This window comes from Elaeis guineensis, chromosome 11, assembly GCF_000442705.2.
Source record: "Elaeis guineensis isolate ETL-2024a chromosome 11, EG11, whole genome shotgun sequence".
NCBI lineage: Eukaryota > Viridiplantae > Streptophyta > Magnoliopsida > Arecales > Arecaceae > Elaeis > Elaeis guineensis.
This window is the reverse complement of record NC_026003.2, coordinates 87,970,685-87,988,230: the sequence shown is the minus strand read 5'-3', so window position 1 is coordinate 87,988,230 and position 17,546 is coordinate 87,970,685. Positions and strand designations below refer to the sequence as shown.

At 36.8% G+C, this 17,546-nt stretch overlaps 1 protein-coding gene across 2 annotated transcripts; it reads left to right on the top strand.

Moving 5' to 3' along the window:
* Positions 1 to 6,175: 6,175 nt before the first annotated feature.
* LOC105034715 (silicon efflux transporter LSI2) lies at positions 6,176 to 10,168 on the top strand. 2 transcript variants are annotated; one of them, XM_073245690.1, is made up of 4 exons: positions 6,176 to 6,445; positions 6,611 to 7,610; positions 8,178 to 8,367; positions 9,680 to 10,168. In XM_073245690.1, exons 2-4 carry the CDS (start codon positions 6,642 to 6,644, stop codon positions 9,943 to 9,945), a joined length of 1,425 nt encoding a protein of 474 aa, XP_073101791.1. In that variant the 5' UTR covers positions 6,176 to 6,445; positions 6,611 to 6,641; the 3' UTR covers positions 9,946 to 10,168. The 2 variants fall into 2 exon arrangements, with proteins under 2 accessions (XP_073101791.1, XP_010908273.1); XM_010909971.3 differs by having other exon boundaries at positions 6,533 to 7,610.
* The last annotated feature ends 7,378 nt before the right edge of the window (positions 10,169 to 17,546 follow it).

Here is a 17,546-nt window from a genome sequence, read left to right as displayed (position 1 = left end):
CTTATCGAATTCTTTAACAAAAAGCCCGTGGCCATAAAGATCGTAATCTTTGAGCCCTGCCTGTACTTTAATTTATTTGTTTTTTTAACTTTTTAACTGAAAAAGACTCCTGCTTCGAGTGTACCATCCTTAACATGAAAAATACAAAGCTTCATATGACCCCTTTGACAAAGATTACCACTTTTCTGATATCATTTGATTGTTGGGGGAGCGCGGGGGGCCGCGGCAAAACCTAACTTTGACAGACAATAAACCAATAGGTATGCCTTCCAGAGCACACCATAGACTTTTATCCTAAGACAATGCTTGAATTTGAAACTGGAAAAGGCAAATGATGTTTAAGACTCAGATGGAGAAGGTAACCAATCACATTATAACAATCTCACCATGTACACTGTCTTGGAGCTGAATACTGCCACTTGTGGATGAGCTTCCATCATCATAGCCTCCAGAAATTATGATTAAGAATCCTAAATGCTTTAGATTAATGATTGAGTTTATTTGAGCTTCTAGGAGCACTATCAAAATTCAACTTTCATTTCTCAAGAGGAGGAACTCAAAGCATTCACGTTTCTAATTTGACCCTTCTAATTAAAAAGTTTATGATGCCAACATTCTGAGTTCAAATTAAACGTCATTAATTCTATATACAATTTACATATACCATTTCTGATAGATGACATGTATATGGGATACATTTCTTGTAGATAGACTGGTGCCTTACCTTTTAACCTACATATGTAAAACTGTTCAACGTAGTAAAGAAGATGTTATGGAAGTAGATGGACTTGGAAGATAGGTTGACAAGCTAGAGCAGCATGCCTACTGACTTTTTGATTCAAGGGATGGTTTACTTTACAAGCCACATAAATAACAATTAAAAGGTGCCTAGCTATGTTTTGCATTTACTTGCACATAAAGCCCTAAGTACTCCCTTAACCTAATCTTTATTCTTAAGAAATATGGTAGGATGCGATGTCTTGGATTCAAGTGTTGGACCTTTTCCAAGTGGAGAGAAATGGGAACCAACTGAGAGCGGCCATGAATTCATACTTTGAGGCTGAATATTTGAAAATTTTATCCCACCATATTTTTTGGGATATACATACATACATACACATACACATACACATATACATATATACATACATATGTAGGTATGTATATATTCTTTCCAACTATTTCAGAGATAGTTCAGTGAACCTAAACATGTGTTTTCGTCATAAAAACAGCACTGGCTATAGACCACATCTTGATTAGAATGTGGAAGATAATTGTCTAATTAGAGCTTGTGGACATGTCTTCCACAAGCCATGTATCTATGCATGCTAAGAGTACATTGCATTGGCAAAAACTGCATTTGGCTAATGTTCAAGAGATCCAACATATTTTCGACCTCCCTACCACCCTTTCAGAGCGCATTTAAGATTAGATATATATGTTAAGGTCGAAATTTGCTGAAAAGAAAAAAGATAGCACTTCCAGACTATACTGTAACGGTTATACATCTAAAGCACCTCCATTGGGCAATTGGAATACTAGAGTGCCAGGTATGATGCCAATTACAAAGTGGGGTGTCACGAAAAATTGTTGATAAGGCCTAATCATATTATTCTGCTGATGCTAAATGCAATAATTGATATGACTACTACTTTTGATATAGGTTGGTTGGAGAATTCTGGTATCCATCAGCATGGGTCGGTAAGCCGACAAACATAGAAAATATCCAAGTCCTTTTTTGGTACATAGCAAATATCTAAGTCATTCAAGTGGGTAGGTGAAGACTGGATAGCCAGAGAAAAGTCCACCTTTACAAGCTTTAGGGATATATCAATGTGCTCTTGATCGATAAAGCTTTGTAAAAAGAGGGTGAATTCTCCTGCTGCGAAGATTTTTTTCTCAAGTAGTAAACAGAAAGGACCACTAGTGCAAGATCTTCAACAAAAGAATGATAAAATATTTGAAGACGCAGAGAAAAGCTTCTTATTGTTTAGTAAAATATTCTTTCACATAAATAAAGCTTAGTGAGACAACTTTGTAAGATAAGTTTCATACAAAACAAAGGATATCATCTAGCTTATGGTACACGTACTGCTTGGTTGCATGAATAAAGTTCATTAGTCATTTTTGGAGGTGTGGTGGGTTCTTTTTAAAGTGTCCAGGAAAGGATGAATTTAAGCAAGAGAAGAGGGCGTTGATTTTTCTGCAAGTTGGCGTGGAGTCATATAACTTGACACGCACCTTCCTCTTGCATTAGAGAAAGTTGACACGCACGTTCAAATTCTAAATTTGGTCTCCTCGATGGTGCAGAATGGAGGGGAAAAGGCCTTTTTCGTTTTTTTGGTAAATGGAGGGGAAGTGGGTTGATGAAATATGTGTGACCTACACGTGCGCAAGCTCCTAAAATACTAAAATCATAGTATAACAGTTGTAAACATAAACTAACTGGTGATATGACATAACCCAAGACTATACTTTATGAAAAAGTAACATCTCTTTTTTTTCCAATTAATTTAACTCTTAAAAAAAATAATAAAAAAAAAAGAAACTTAACAAGAAAAGGAAGCTTGTATGTTGATAACTTGAAACAATTAGAATAAACTAAGCCTTAGAGATATTTTAACTTTGCTTTACAATTAAAGGACAGCCAGTTATTTTTTTTATTTTTTATTATTTATTTTAATTTTTAATTTTTGGTAAAGGAAAGGGTAAATAGCTCATTTTGACTAAGAAGCATGTACAATCTCAACATAATTGATTTAATACAATTAATATGACGAACATGGCGCTAATGTAATCCGTAGATAATAGAGTGCAACTGTGGTGCCATGTATGCTCTAATCCGAGAAAGAATGTACTATAACAGAAGTTGAAGGCACAATTTAATTAGCCTAATCAGGCCATGAGCATAGGAAAAAGAGAGTACTTTTAATACTAACTTCATGTTTGTCTGACAAGAATTTGAAGGTGGGAATAGTTATCAAATTCCTTTTAAGTCTATTCTGATGTTTGGTAACTTTGTGAGCATGAGAATGCTGATTCCTATAGATAATAACAATAATATGCAATTACTTATCTAACCAATAATTAAATTATGTATCTTCTTTGTTAACTTGAATCTTTTGCACTGATGTGTCCTCTTCAATGCATGCATATCTTATAGTCGATGATGTTCTTCAACACTTTTTCTTAGTATTGATTTGGCGGTTATTATACCAAGATTCTATCAAGCATTTAACAATGAACATCTAATTTTTAATTGCAAATATTGTGAGCATCAGTCAATACCTATAAATAAGTAAAATTAGAAACAAAACTTTGACCATATTCGTATACCCGTAGTTGAGTAGCTTTATTTATATGCATGTTTATGACCGGCTCCTACACATAGAATTAAATCTTTATGTATAAAGTCTTCAAATAATTTGAATTTTGGAGTAGCTTCAAAATTAATTAATATATCAAAAATCTTGTCAAATACGAAAGTACAACATAGATCATCCACACCAAGAAAACTTCTTATTGATTAATCTCTAAAACTACTTCAAAATTAATCTAATCTTTGTCAAGGTGGCTGATTAAATTTCTAGAATAAACATTTATATCTACGGTTACTTTAGCACAAGATGCATCTGCATAATTTGACTCCATTTAAATTTCTATTACTGGATGAACTATGACATCTTTTGACTCTTTTTCTAAGTAATTTCGAAATCAACCTATTTATAAGTCATGATCATTTCTGAACTTGATATAGCATCTATATGATCTACCATTTTTTCTTCTAAATCTTCTTCATAACTTGATTGATACTTGAGCTAACTAATCTTGTCATGCTCTTAGCCTTTCAACTTAATCTAATTAGTTTCTAATTGTTCATGCTCCTCTTACTTCAAATCTTTAACATTGAACCAATTCTGCTCTTCTTTTGGATTTTGGAGGAAGCTTGGAAGCAAAATCCACTCTTTAGACAACTTTTATTTGAGATGTATTATCTTATTGGAATTTGAGTGGACAAATCCCATATTTTCTTTGGCTCCTGTATGTCCTGGATATAGAGATAATCTTTGTTATCTACTGAAATTTAAATAATCCAAATCATCTTTTAGTTTTAATATTTTTTTCCTTCTCACAGTCTAATCATTAAAGATGTCTATTGGAATCATCTCCGACTAATCTAAAGTATCCTATAAATCTTGTTATGTCAAATAAGGCTTGACAATATATTTTCAAATTGAATTATAGGTGTTGTTCAACTTATGGAGACAAATTATAATAGTAAAAATAGCCATGTTAATGTTAGTGAAGTTGAGTATGTTGATCTCAAAGAAGATAGATGATAGCAATGTCAGTTGCAATAATTTATCTCTTGAATCATCAAAATAAATGTTCAAATCTTTGCACTATCACAAAATAAATTATTAGAAACCTTTTAGCCATATTGAGTTAAGAATATATGAACAATTAATTTTTAATTATATATAGCTTTAATATCACATAAAATATATTCAAAGCAAATCAAATATATCTGTTTAAACTCTAAAATAAATATTACATATAAAAAAGTATAAAGAGTTGCAAGACGGCAATAATAATGAATGGGAACTAAAACAAAATTATTTTAATAAAATAATAATAAAATTCACAATCAGAAGCCTATCTTTTTCTTTCTCCTCTCTCTCTGCTAGGAAGGAGCACTGTTAAAAATCCCGTCTAGGACCTTCATCCTCTCATGTCCTGTTAGATGCTTTATGCAAGAAAACATGCTGTCCGAAGCTCTCACGGCTTAACATCACTAAAAGACCGAAAAAAGATCCATTATGACATTTGACTACAAGACCCCTCAACCAAGCAACTTTTATTTCAATTTTTATTTTATTCCATTGAACCTAAGGCTCAACCAAGCAAACATGGACTCACGTTAAAAGGCAAAAAAAATGTTTTGTGATGAATTGTAGCGTAGCAATCGGCCAGATATTAGTTAGATCAACCAATATCCATATCCATCCCATCAGAAAAATAATCTATATCCATACCCATTCTGTACCCATCTCGAATTGGATCGGATCAGATAAAACAGAAATGTAAGAATAGATCGGATCAGGTCGAGTATATCCAAAATCTCTCTCTTTTGATCAAAAATCTCATGAGCCCCATTGATCAAAAATCCCCTCTCAGCCGTTCGATCTCCTAAGGTGCTCACCTTCCCCACATATCTCTGAAAAAGAGAATGAAATGAAAAAGAAAAGAAAGCAATAAAAGCAAAAGAAAAAAAATGATCAATCTATATAGGAAGAAGATTTATCTTTTAATTTTTTTCCCTCTTTTCTTTGATTTGTGAGTCTCAATTGGGTTGGAGGCTTGGAGCAGCTGAATAGGGAAAGCTTAGATGATGACTCGAATCTTTTTAGAGCTGTGGATACCATTCTGCTCTCCTCCTTTGCAGGCCAACTGGTCATCCTTCGAACCCCTCACCTCGTTAGAGCCCCCAGATCCCCACTAGAGTTTTCTCACAACAGCTGCTTGTGTCTCCACGCTCTCCACCCACCTTCATTCCACTCACTCCGCTCACCGTGCTCACCACCTCTGCCTCCACTGGCCGAATAGGAAAGATGAAGGCTAGGGTTTGAATTCTTGTCGGGTGGGACTTGGGAGGCCTAGAGCAGCCGAATTGGTATGTTTTAATGATAGTTAAGGCTTGTTAAGAATTTATATTAATAAGAGTTATCGGATCGATTTTGGGGTATGGCATACTATTATCCGAATTCGATCTAAATTCACTTTGAATTTTTTTCTAAAATCTATATATATTTTGGATTTTAATTGGATCAGATAAAATTTATCCCATTCAAATCGTATTGGGATGGATATCCGGTAGATCGATAAAATTGCCACCCGTAATGAATTAGAATTCGTATACGCAATGACTCCAACAAGGGATGGCCATTATAAGGGTTTTGAATATTGGTCCTTCCATACAAGGATGGAATCCAATCACGTTTCAGATCTATGGCATTATTGCTGTTAAATCAAAACAGTATCTATCCATTGCTGACATTAAAGTAATACCAGCACCAACAAAGCTCATTCCCACTAACGTAACTACATAATTTGGCCACTTGGGCTACTCTATAAAATGGGACCTATGGCCATTGATTCATACCAACTTCCCGGGCTTTTCCCAACTCTTCATTCTCCCTGACATCTCGCTGTCTCCATGTGCTTTCTGCATGTTAGGTTCACTATTCTTTCACTCCAAGGACGCCAAAATTTGTGAAGTTGAAGCCACTACGTGGATAGATTTGTTCAGCTTCTTTTTGTTGAGGATGTCATATGAACTGCAAGTATGATCTTCATGGAAGCTTGGTAGTGGCCAAACAATGTTGTTGCACTGATTTCGTTACTAAGTTCATCTTTGACGCCACAATCTTTCTTGATTGAGAAGGTGAGGATTGAGTACTCAGTAACAACATTTACCACCAACCTTTCCATCAGTTTCTGTACTGAACTTTCAATTCATTATTTGCTGCAGTTAGTCTTATCGAAGTATTAGGCTCGCTCCATCGAGAGTATTCATTGGAACACTGAAAATTATCCTTCTCCATCTCAGCTGCACTTCATTGACATTTCTGCATAGAGAAATGGCACTTGCTCCAACTGCTGAAGTGGTTCTGGGCTCAATCGCCTTTGGAATATTTTGGGTGCTAGCCGTTTTCCCCGCAGTCCCCTTCCTACCTATTGGAAGAACTGCTGGATCTCTACTTGGTGCCTTGCTCATGGTCATCTTCCGAGTTATCACTCCGGAGCAAGCCTACGCTTCCATCGACATCCCGATCCTGAGCCTCCTATTCGGAACTATGGTTGTCAGCATCTATCTCGAAAGAGCACACATGTTCAAGTACTTGGGCTGGTTTCTCTCTTGGAAGAGCAAAGGTGGTAAGGACTTGCTCTGCCGAGTCTGCCTTATTTCGGCCTTGTCGAGTGCATTATTCACCAATGACACCTCCTGCATTGTGCTGACTGAGTTTGTTCTCAAGCTCGCGAGGCAGCACAATCTGCCACCCAAACCATTCCTTCTAGCACTAGCATCAAGTGCCAATATTGGCTCCACAGCAACTCCAATTGGAAACCCGCAGAACTTGGTTATAGCTGTTCAGAGTAAGATCTCTTTCGGAAAATTCCTTACAGGTATCCTCCCTGCCATGCTCATCGGGGTGGTCATCAACATTGCACTTCTTCTATGCATGTTTTGGAACACATTAAAGATAAATAAGGTTGATGAAGAGGTGATGGAGGAAGCGGTGGATGAGGATGAAGTGAGCTCTCATAAGTTCTCTCCTGCTAGAATGTCGCATGTGACCCAAGAAGGAGCTTGTGGGGATGATGTCGGGAAGAACAGGCCGCGAACGAAGATAGCTTCCTTGCAAGTCTCTGATGTGAAGAGACTTTTAACTAAGAAGGCGTTGATCTTGAAGGGCTGTGTTTATCTTGTGACCATAGGGATGCTGATCTCTCTGCTCATGGGGCTAAACATGTCATGGACTGCGATTTCTGCTGCCCTTGCTCTCGTGGTCATCGACTTCCAGGATGCTGGGCCCTGCCTTGACAAGGTAACCAAAAATATGCTTGATGCCAGAAGTCTCCTGACTTTAATGTCAAAGAAGATGGCTGTTGGGATATGAGACTTTCTGATATATTTTTTTTTCATGTTTATTAAAAAAAGTTTTATCTTAATTAATTTTAGACTGTATATTAGTTTGATCATTCTTTGAAAGTCTTTATTTTAAAAGGAAAATTAGGAATCTGATGACTGGATTGATTTCATTATCGATGATATGATGGCTTTGGGAGACCATTGAGGACTCAGAAAGCTTCATAAAGTGCTGTACATGCACCATGAACTTTCTGTAGGCCGTACATCCTTTTTCGCCCATGATTGTCAGGCTTTCTACAGTATTTCAAAAGAGTAATCAAACATGTGTCAAGTGTATGAAATGGTTAGTTTTTCAAAAGAGTAATTAATGTTTAGTAAACAGATGCATAATCATCGATAGCTTGAATCCTTCGGTGAATCATTTCCTCCTACGTACCAAGCTCTACATGGACAGGTTCTTTCATATTTCCTCCTTGTTTGCGAAAACGCTCTATGGTAAAGCTGACGAGCGTCTTTAACTCAGGTATCATATTCGCTGTTGATATTCTTCTGTGGGATGTTCATCACTGTCGATGGTTTCAACCAAACGGGACTACCGAGTGCACTGTGGAACTTCATGGAGCCTTATGCACGGATCAATCATGCTAGTGGAGTGGTGGTGCTCTCTCTTGTTATACTACTACTCTCAAACTTCGCTTCCAATGTGCCCACTGGTAAACTAACTTTCTTCCCTCCAATTTCTTAGCTTCCTACTTTAGTGTTGTAACCTACACTAAATTTTATGCTCATTAGCATCATTCCATTTGCATTCACAACTTTAAGATATAGCATCAAAATTCAATATAAATTAGACTTGGAATCACGGCATCCTATTGTTTTGTCATAATTGGAACAATTAAGTATTAAACAAACACAGTTTTAAGTAAACATCAAAGAACTGTTGAAAAAGAAAGTGGTACTATCTTTTTAAGGGAAAGCAGAATAATAATTCATTTACTTACTAAGAGCGAGATCTTACTCAAACGAGGAGATGCCTTTTCTTTTTTAATTATAAAACGATGCACATTTCATCAGTAGAAAAGATCACTTTTGTGCATAGATATGTTTTTTTATGATTTTAATGGAAGCAAAAAGCATCAAATCTAAAATTAGTGTTCCACCTGAACAACTACATTGCCGACAAGATGCTATCATGAGACCCTATATTGATAGATTCTTATTGAATAAAGTTGGCCTGAGATTTGAAATGCAGTCATCCTACAGTAACCTGTAAAGCTGTTCATAGTGAAGGACCTGAATGGCCTAGTGACTCATCTCTATATACTTGTTATACTCCTGTAAGTCACTAATAGGGACCTTTATATTAATGAATAGAAATTAACAGTACGCTTTCAGATCAGGTGCTGTTCACTTGCATAGGCATATATATGTAGCACATCTGTCAAAAAGAGCCAAATTCTTCTGTAAAATTCAATAAATTTTTGTATATGAATCTTTCTAAGCCATCTGATTCATAGCTTTGTGATTTTGGCTTGGGATCAGAGGGGTTTCAACGGGCAAGCTGAAGAAATGCGCCATTCCTACCGACTAAACCCCCATCTTAAATCCTAAAGAATCATTTCAACCAAAATCATCTATATTTTTGTTACTAAAAGCAGCTGTGAGAGTATCATTTATGAGAATAACTTAGGTTGAATACCTGAAAAACAACAATGCTTATTAACATTCCAACCCTGAACCTCCTCCATGAAAGGGATGAATGCGGCCATTGGACTGCAGCCTAGTTTTGTCTCCAAATGTACAAATAACAATGATTATTCACCAAACTAAATATCAGTTAGAGTTGCAAGTAGACCCAAAACTGCACTTTCATGACAATTTGCATATTAATTAGCAATTCAAAAAAGAAATAAATTAACAATTTGTTATCACAAGACATATATATCACACATTCAACCACCTTTTTTTTCCCTTCCCATGCCTCATGTACATGATCTAATCAATTAAGCAATGCTGGTGATCCAGTGCTCTTGCTAGGAGCTCAAGTAGCAAAATCAGCAGCAGCAGTATCTCCAGCGGACGAGACGAGAGCATGGCTCATACTTGCATGGGTGAGTACGGTGGCTGGCAACCTATCGCTGCTAGGCTCGGCTGCAAACTTGATCGTCTGTGAGCAAGCGCAGCGGTCACAGTTGTTTGGGTACACGCTCACCTTCTGGGGTCATATCGTCTTTGGAGTTCCTTCCACGCTCATTGTGACAGCCATTGGCCTGCCTCTCGTTAGGGGTTAGTTTATAGGATGGTGATTGCCTTGTTATATGGAGGGGTACGAAGTTTATTGTCATCTTGAAAGCTTTTGTAACTTGGGCTAAGTAATGATCTTGAATCTAAGCTAATTTGAATTTAATAATCTTGGGGATAGAAAAGTTTGATGACAACCAGCTTCATATCTGTGGAAATATTTAAGCTAGTATGTGGCTACTTATCTTCAAAAAGAAAGCAATGGATTTTTAGCATGATCACATTTGGCTTATTTCTCTAGACTGATGGCTCAGTTCCTTATTTCTCTAATGCTCGAGCACTTATGGCTTACTAGTTGCATTAACTTTGATTTTCATCAAGCATCACATATAGTAATACTAGCATGATGTGCACTAAACTACTATGAATCCTAATAGTGGCGAGTGAGGACAGTCAATTATATGCTTATTAATGTATTTTTCACAATGATACAATTCATTCGAAAAATGCTTACTCATGTAACACTTGGAATTTTGCCAAATAAAATCTTTAACATAGGGTTCCACTAATGAATACCCCGAAGCATTCGTTAAGAGTATCAACTTCTTGTATAATATGTCTTAATCTAGTTGGAGATGTGAAGTGTTGTTAAGAGGTTAGACTTTCTAATCTTTTTCATGAATGTTATCAACATGCATACTTCATCAAACGAATCTCAATTACTTGTGCAACAACACAGAATCGACAAGAAAAAGAGAAGCTTTTTATGGAAAGGAAGAGAAGAATGTGCAGGAGGTTTTTGCTTGGTAAAATGGGAAAAACTCTGCAAGCCAAAAGAACAAGGCCGGGTAGGCATCATTGATCTGAAATTATTTAACAAGTGCTTATTACTAAAATGGTGGTGGAAGTATTTTCATGAACATGAAAGGCCCTGGCAAAAATTAATCAAAAATCTACACTTCTCTAACAGACCTTCGAGTCAGCCTTTATCAAGAAGTTGTAGATTATCATGAGAGGCATGGAAGAGCATTTTAAAGGTTAGGAAGTGGTTCTTTGAAAGCATAAAATTCACTGTAGAAAATGAAAAGCAAACAGCCTTCCTTGTGGTATGATCATTAAATAAACAAAGTACCATTGAAAAAGCAGTTCCCATTAGTTTTTATGCTAAGCAACAAGCCTCATGCGACTATAACAGAAGTTTTTCACTCTCAAAGAAATATCATAGGGGCAGTAACGCCTATGAGAGGAAGGGAAGAGATCAAAAAACTCAATCAGCTGCTAAGGGATAAAACACTCACAAATGGAGATGATAAAATTGAATGAAAATGGAACAGCACTAAAAAATTTACAGTAAAAGGTTGCTATAAATTCTTCAATCATGGTGAGGTTCATACCGGAGAAAATTAAATTGCTCAACTGGTTAGCAATCAACAAAAAACTACTTGTACAGGATAATCTTCAAAAATGAATTAAGTGGAATGCCCCGCAAAACTGCACGCTCTGTGGTAGCCAAGAGGAAGCATCAGAACATATCTTTGTTTCATGACCCTTTTACCAGTAAATTTGGAGCCTCATTGCAGAGAAAATGAAGAATTCCTACGTCCTAACTTCCTTGAATAACTGATGGACTGTAAAGCGGAAAAAAGACAAAGCAAAGCTTAAGATCAATACGTGATTCTTTAGTTGTATGATTTTTTAGTTGCAATGATTATCTGAAGCACATGGAAGGATAGATACAAAAGAGTTTTCTAATTCCAAGCAAATGCCCCCATATTGGTGCTCAAGGAAGCTTTGTTTTTATTTAAAAGTTGGTCTTCAATAACCTTCGAGACAAACAAGCCACAATTCTTCATGGCATTAAAAAAAATATATATAGAACACCATAGGCAAAACACTAAGAATTCTAAGTGTAAGTTGAAGCTTGAGAAAGATGTTTTCCCACAACCATGAGAAAAGAAAGAAGAGATGAGCCTATGCAAATGCTTGTAGCCTAAACAAGTACTTTCCAGTAAACATTGCAAGATCAATATAAACTCTTATTCTGTATGTAATTCCCACTCTGACATATATATGTTGTTGGGACCATATTCTCAAGTAGCTCATAATACAAACATCGTAAATTCATCTCTGATATTGCAATAAATTACTGGATGGCATGTGCCTCCCATTATCATCAAAAAAAAACTTAGGACTGTACTCAAAAAGACTAGCTAGAAAATATTATTTAGATTTTATGGTCCTATATAAGTACCCAAAATTTTTTCAACAAATAACGAATTTAGGACTTAAAACATACCTGCAAAGATCCTCACATACTCCCCTCATTTAAGCTCTGACATCGTTACTAGGCTGAGAATTTAAATCCATATAAATCTATCCATAAACATCATGATTGGCTCACGATCAATCTTAATGAACTCATTCTATAATGTCTCCTAATTGATATGGGCTATACGATGGGTCAGTCCTAATGCCATTTATAGTAATTCAAGATCTCATCCAAAAAAGCTAACCAGAAGATATCATTTAGATTCTTTAATCCTATATAAATATCCAAGATTTTTATCAAGTAGCCAATGTGGAACTGAATACATGAGTCCTCACAACTTGCATGTGTTGGTATTAGTCTTGGTTGTTCAATGTGGCACCAACATAATCTTTACCCTTATACTATAATTAATTGAAGTCCCCTATAAGTACTCAAGCATGTGGCATCTATGGGGTCCACTTTTTATTGCCGGACAACAATGTTCACCGGATGTATAATCTTACTTCATCAATTTAGATGATCGTTCCGGGTTGTATTAATATTGTGGCTATCAATCCAGGCTGGCCTGAAGACCTGACTTAAAAAAAAGTGACCTTGAATTGATTTTTTAGTCCAAAAGCCCATGTTGGCATGCTCTTTAGAAGTCTCAATCAATTTCGTGCCTCGGCTTGGGCCTTGGCCAAGTTTTGATAGTAGGGCTCAAACCAAATCAAATGCTAATTGAATATTAATATATTTATATCTATATTTATTTTATTTGATGAATACAAGTATATATAGATATAGATGTTAGTCAGATGTAAAAGTCTATATCAATATTTATTTTAAATAAATACAGATATAATCGGATAATGAAAAAATGGATATAAGTCACAATATAATTAAACTTTATAATCGCACAATCAAAGATATTACTAAGTGATAGTATGTGAATGCAGTCATTTATTTTTTTTAAAAGTTAATAAATATTATATATAATGAAATAATGTTACAAATAGAATCAGATATTTACATGCGGATCAGCTATTGTCTATTTGTGTCCCTTTTTTTTTTTTTTATGAATAGGAATACGAATATAAATATCAGTTGGATGCTCAAATTTTTATCCCTATCCGAAAAGATTTGGATACGAACATGAATCTAGATAGATTATCCAATCTATTTTCATCCCTACTTAGTAGGGAAAAGATCAATGTCTCCATTTGAGCCTGGATCATCTAGAAAATTTACTCGAAATTGAGTCATGCTTTGGCCTAGGACATCAGGGTTTAATCGGAGTGGAGGCCTGACCCATGCTTGTATGCGGCTTAGGCCTGGCCCAGCCCCTCGGTCCATCAACACCCCCAATTAAAAGGGCAGCCTGATTTTCTGTCGAAATACCAGTTATACCGATGAGGTGTATATGCCCTTGGGACCCGTTTAAAAGAAGGCTACATTGGATATTTCCTAGTCCTGATCCAAGTTACCGGCTTTCATTCATTTCAATAAACAATCTATGACCATGTAGGACCAAATTACTTGGAATATACATAGAATTGGATATACATGATGTGCTCGCAGGAAAATTATCAGCAAATCTTCGTAGGGATGACATAATAACGATGAAATCAGACCTGAGTGGCTTGTAGACAAGTCATCCACTAGCAATTGTGGGTGAAGACAAATTAAAATTTGCAAATTGTTGGGAAAGTGTTCAAAGCATTGATCTAAGCAATTTAACCAGGCAAATGGTCAAAGCGGTATATGGCTCTTTTGATCCCAACCCAAATCAATGAAGGGAAAATACAGAACAAAAATCCTTTGCTACCTTGCTTCCCCTTTTTGGATTAAGGTAGTATGGATCACAAAATGGATGGGTAACCTCTAACTTCTGTTCCTCCTCTTGGACCGAAGCCATAGAGCCCAGAAGCCACTAAGATGGTGGGTCAAAAGTTGAGGTGAAGTTGGAAGTGATCAAGGTAGCTGGGATGGAGGCATGGTGAGGCAAATAGGCTACAGGGTTCTGTAAGGAAGAGTTGAGGACGCAGATGAGAATTGGGGCTAGGTTTGGAAGTTTGGCAAGTCATGGGAAGATCAGGGTGATCAACCTCAGTTGTGGGGGAAGTAACGGGCCAAAGACAGATTAAGCCTTGGAGGTTGGAGGTTAGGTGAGTTGGAGTGGTTCAGTACAAGAAAAATAAAAATGGTAGTTCTTTCAATCTACTCATCTTTTAACAAAAGAAATAATAATGGAATACCTTTATTTATATTAATGAGATCCAAGTTGTTGAATTTGGGTTGGATTATATTACAATAAAATCCATTTTGCAATTGGATTATGACTCGTACATGAGGTTTGTCTTGTGATATATTATTTGATTTCTCTTGGATTGGAAGATCTATATAAGCAAAGTATTTCTCTAGCCTCGAACATCATTAATCCCTTACATCAACTAGGCGTAATGAACCGTATGAGGTTGGTGAGGTAGTCATAGTACTGGTGAGAGCCTCATTTTGTTGTTGGACCGTTAACAAAGTTGCCATGAGAAAATTGTGGTCTCTAGAAGATTCGATTTATGATCAAGTCTTAGATATGCTGAATCTTACTCTGAAACCTATTCAAGTCTATCCAAAGTAATCCAGTTGACCTACAAGTGGTTTGGTGATTCTTATGGATCATGTTGGGGTGAGAATTATTTGGGTGAGCCATTTTTTACTAAGTAAGGTACCTTGACTTGGAACTGAGGTAATCTAAACACTATCGTAGCTCCAACCCAAAGGAAAGTCACGCAAGTCTATGACCCTAGGTGACAATTGACCTCATCATCAGATGGATGCTAATTTAGTGAATACCAATTCCAGCTCTTCGAAAACTAACCCAGATGTTAGATAATACCATCCTGAGGATTATGACCTCATACATGCTCAATCAATCTTGAATTCAAATTGAAAACGGTACTCCGGTGCCATGCCAATCTTATCACTAGCTATCTCAACAGCAAGATTGATTCGCTGGAACCTCCCAACAACATCTAGAATGTGGATGCAATTCTCAACTAGCATCCATGATTAACAGACATATTTTGCAGGTTAGTGGATGGATTCTCTATCCTAACGGCCAACTAGATCAAAACCTAACAACCTAGCAAACTAGAGCCTAACGGCCTACCAAATTTAGGCATAATAACCTAAAGCTCTATCTCTATATAAAGAGATAACCATGAGATCCTAAGGAAAGCAAGCAAGCACCCACACAGAGAACATATAGTGCCCACATGTACACTCCCTCATGCTCCCATTTCTTCCCTTCTTTCTTTTCTATTCTCAAGCTCTGACTAATTTAAGTATCAGAAGGTCCCCCAGTAGGACATCTCTGGTGTGTGCAGACTTCCATTGCAGATTTTTCAAAGAGAAAACACCCCTTCAACCAGGCCCAAGCTCCACATCGACGGGTGATCGATGTCAGTTTGAAAACTTACAGCAACAGATTGGTACTAGAGAAAGGCCACTTGTTACCTATTTCTTGAAGGAAGAAGGAAAAAGAAGGTGAGAACTAGGATGCAAGATACTTCTGCAGCCTCCCACCACCAGTCATCCCGATGGAGCCAGTGGAACTCGAAGCCTCCAATGGTGGGTCTAATTTCACCCACTATAGCAGTAGACCATCAACAATTCAAAATTCTAGTGCAGCAGGTTTAGGCACTAATCACTACTGTCTAACAACTCCAGTAGGCAGTGGAAAAGTAAAATTGGTGGGAGCCAGCCCACCAAGCTATTCCATCACAGTACTGTTGTTGGTCTAGTCCTAGGATCTTGGAGAGGCTCCCATGGCACTCCCACCACTTCGAGTTAGCTATACACCAATCATTGTCACCCCAATGGAGCTCCAAGAGACTGGATCAGTAGCAACAAACCCCCAAGTCTTTGGGAGGAGGCTAAGTTCTAGGGTACTCTCCATGTCTTAGAGAATCTTGGTGTGAGGATATCCTCGAGTACAAGATCTAGAAGCTTGAGTGGAGGCTTGAGACATTCCAAGAGGGAGATCGGAAGCATGATGACCCCCTCACCTTCAACGCATACCCACCTTTCTTCTGAAGCATCTTGATGTTAGATGTATGTCCTAGAAGCCAGATTGGCCGACACTTATAATACTTTTTTAGGACATATTTAATATTGACTTATACTTAATAAATTGGGTTTGTTTCCATTCAGATTTGTGTTGTTAAGTGTTTCTGAATCGTTCATTGAGTTAATAGATATAATGACATATATTCTCAAGAGTTGAGAATTAAAGATATATGTTATTATAATTAATTCATAAATTACTCCTGATCATAGGATCATCATGAAGATGGTGTTTGATCCGAAGAGATTGGTACATAATCACTTTCTTAAGATAGATGAGTCTTGAATCTATGATGTAGAGATACTAGAGTGAGAGTGCAAGTACTTATTAGGAACAAGAGTATTGAGCATGACCAAACATGAGTAGTTACTAGGATGTCTACCTACTCATCAGTGACTAACTCGATACGACAGTAGGATGACTAGTTCTTTAACCTGCGATGCCTCAGCTGTTCATAGTGAGGTTGCTATAGTTTGACTACATCATAACTCGATCTTCTAGCCATACAGATTTTTGAGATATAATTGACTGCAGTAGACTCACTGTAGGAATAGGATGTGTATCAAGATGGGATCTGTCGATCTCAGTAGATGAGGAGTAGTCCTATATAGATCATGAGGCTAAGTCTTAAAGTCCATGGCCATGGCAGTGTAAAAAATAGAAAGATATTTCTATTGAATTTCACATCAGACTCGAGTCGATTGATTTTAACATATGATAAGAATCAAATTTGATGAGTTATCCTTAACCTATATCTTGTCGAAACTTACGATAGAGGAATCGAATCATATGATAACTGCACTTAAAGGTTCATCATTCAATTACGTTAGATTGCCACCATATACTGTTAAGTGTCACTGATAGATTGTGGGATCAATTAGAATCATTTTGATGATCAATGATTCCTAATTGGCTGAATTGAAAAGAATTTCGATGATGTTACTGATGGAGATCATAACATATCTTACTACCAGATATAATTGGATCTATGGGGTCACACAAATAAGGATATTGGTTTAGGATTGCACAATTAGGCTAAATGTAGTCTGATTGGGTTAGAATCAATTGAGTCCTAGCTTTGGGTTTAAGGAAGCCATGCTAGCACATGGTTAAACCCATTTTCTCCAACCTAATTTGAGTTTTCTATTAGATAGGGCTAAACCAAATTGTAGCAAGCTCATTTTGAACACCGAGAGTTGGAGTCCCTGAAGCAAGCCGTCCATATAAAAATTAAAAGATAGGGAGGGGGCGCCAACTGTTGGCACCCCACACCTTTC

What these genes read in the sequence shown, in the direction of transcription:
- LOC105034715 (XM_073245690.1), top strand. Translation starts at nt 6,642, where the DNA reads ATGGCACTTGCTCCAACTGCTGAAGTGGTTCTGGGCTCAATCGCCTTT. An exon ending in CTGGGCCCTGCCTTGACAAG is followed by an intron (nt 7,611 to 8,177) that starts GTAACCAAAAAT and finishes TCTTTAACTCAG; the next exon opens with GTATCATATTCGCTGTTGAT. An exon ending in CGCTTCCAATGTGCCCACTG is followed by an intron (nt 8,368 to 9,679) that starts GTAAACTAACTT and finishes CTGGTGATCCAG; the next exon opens with TGCTCTTGCTAGGAGCTCAA.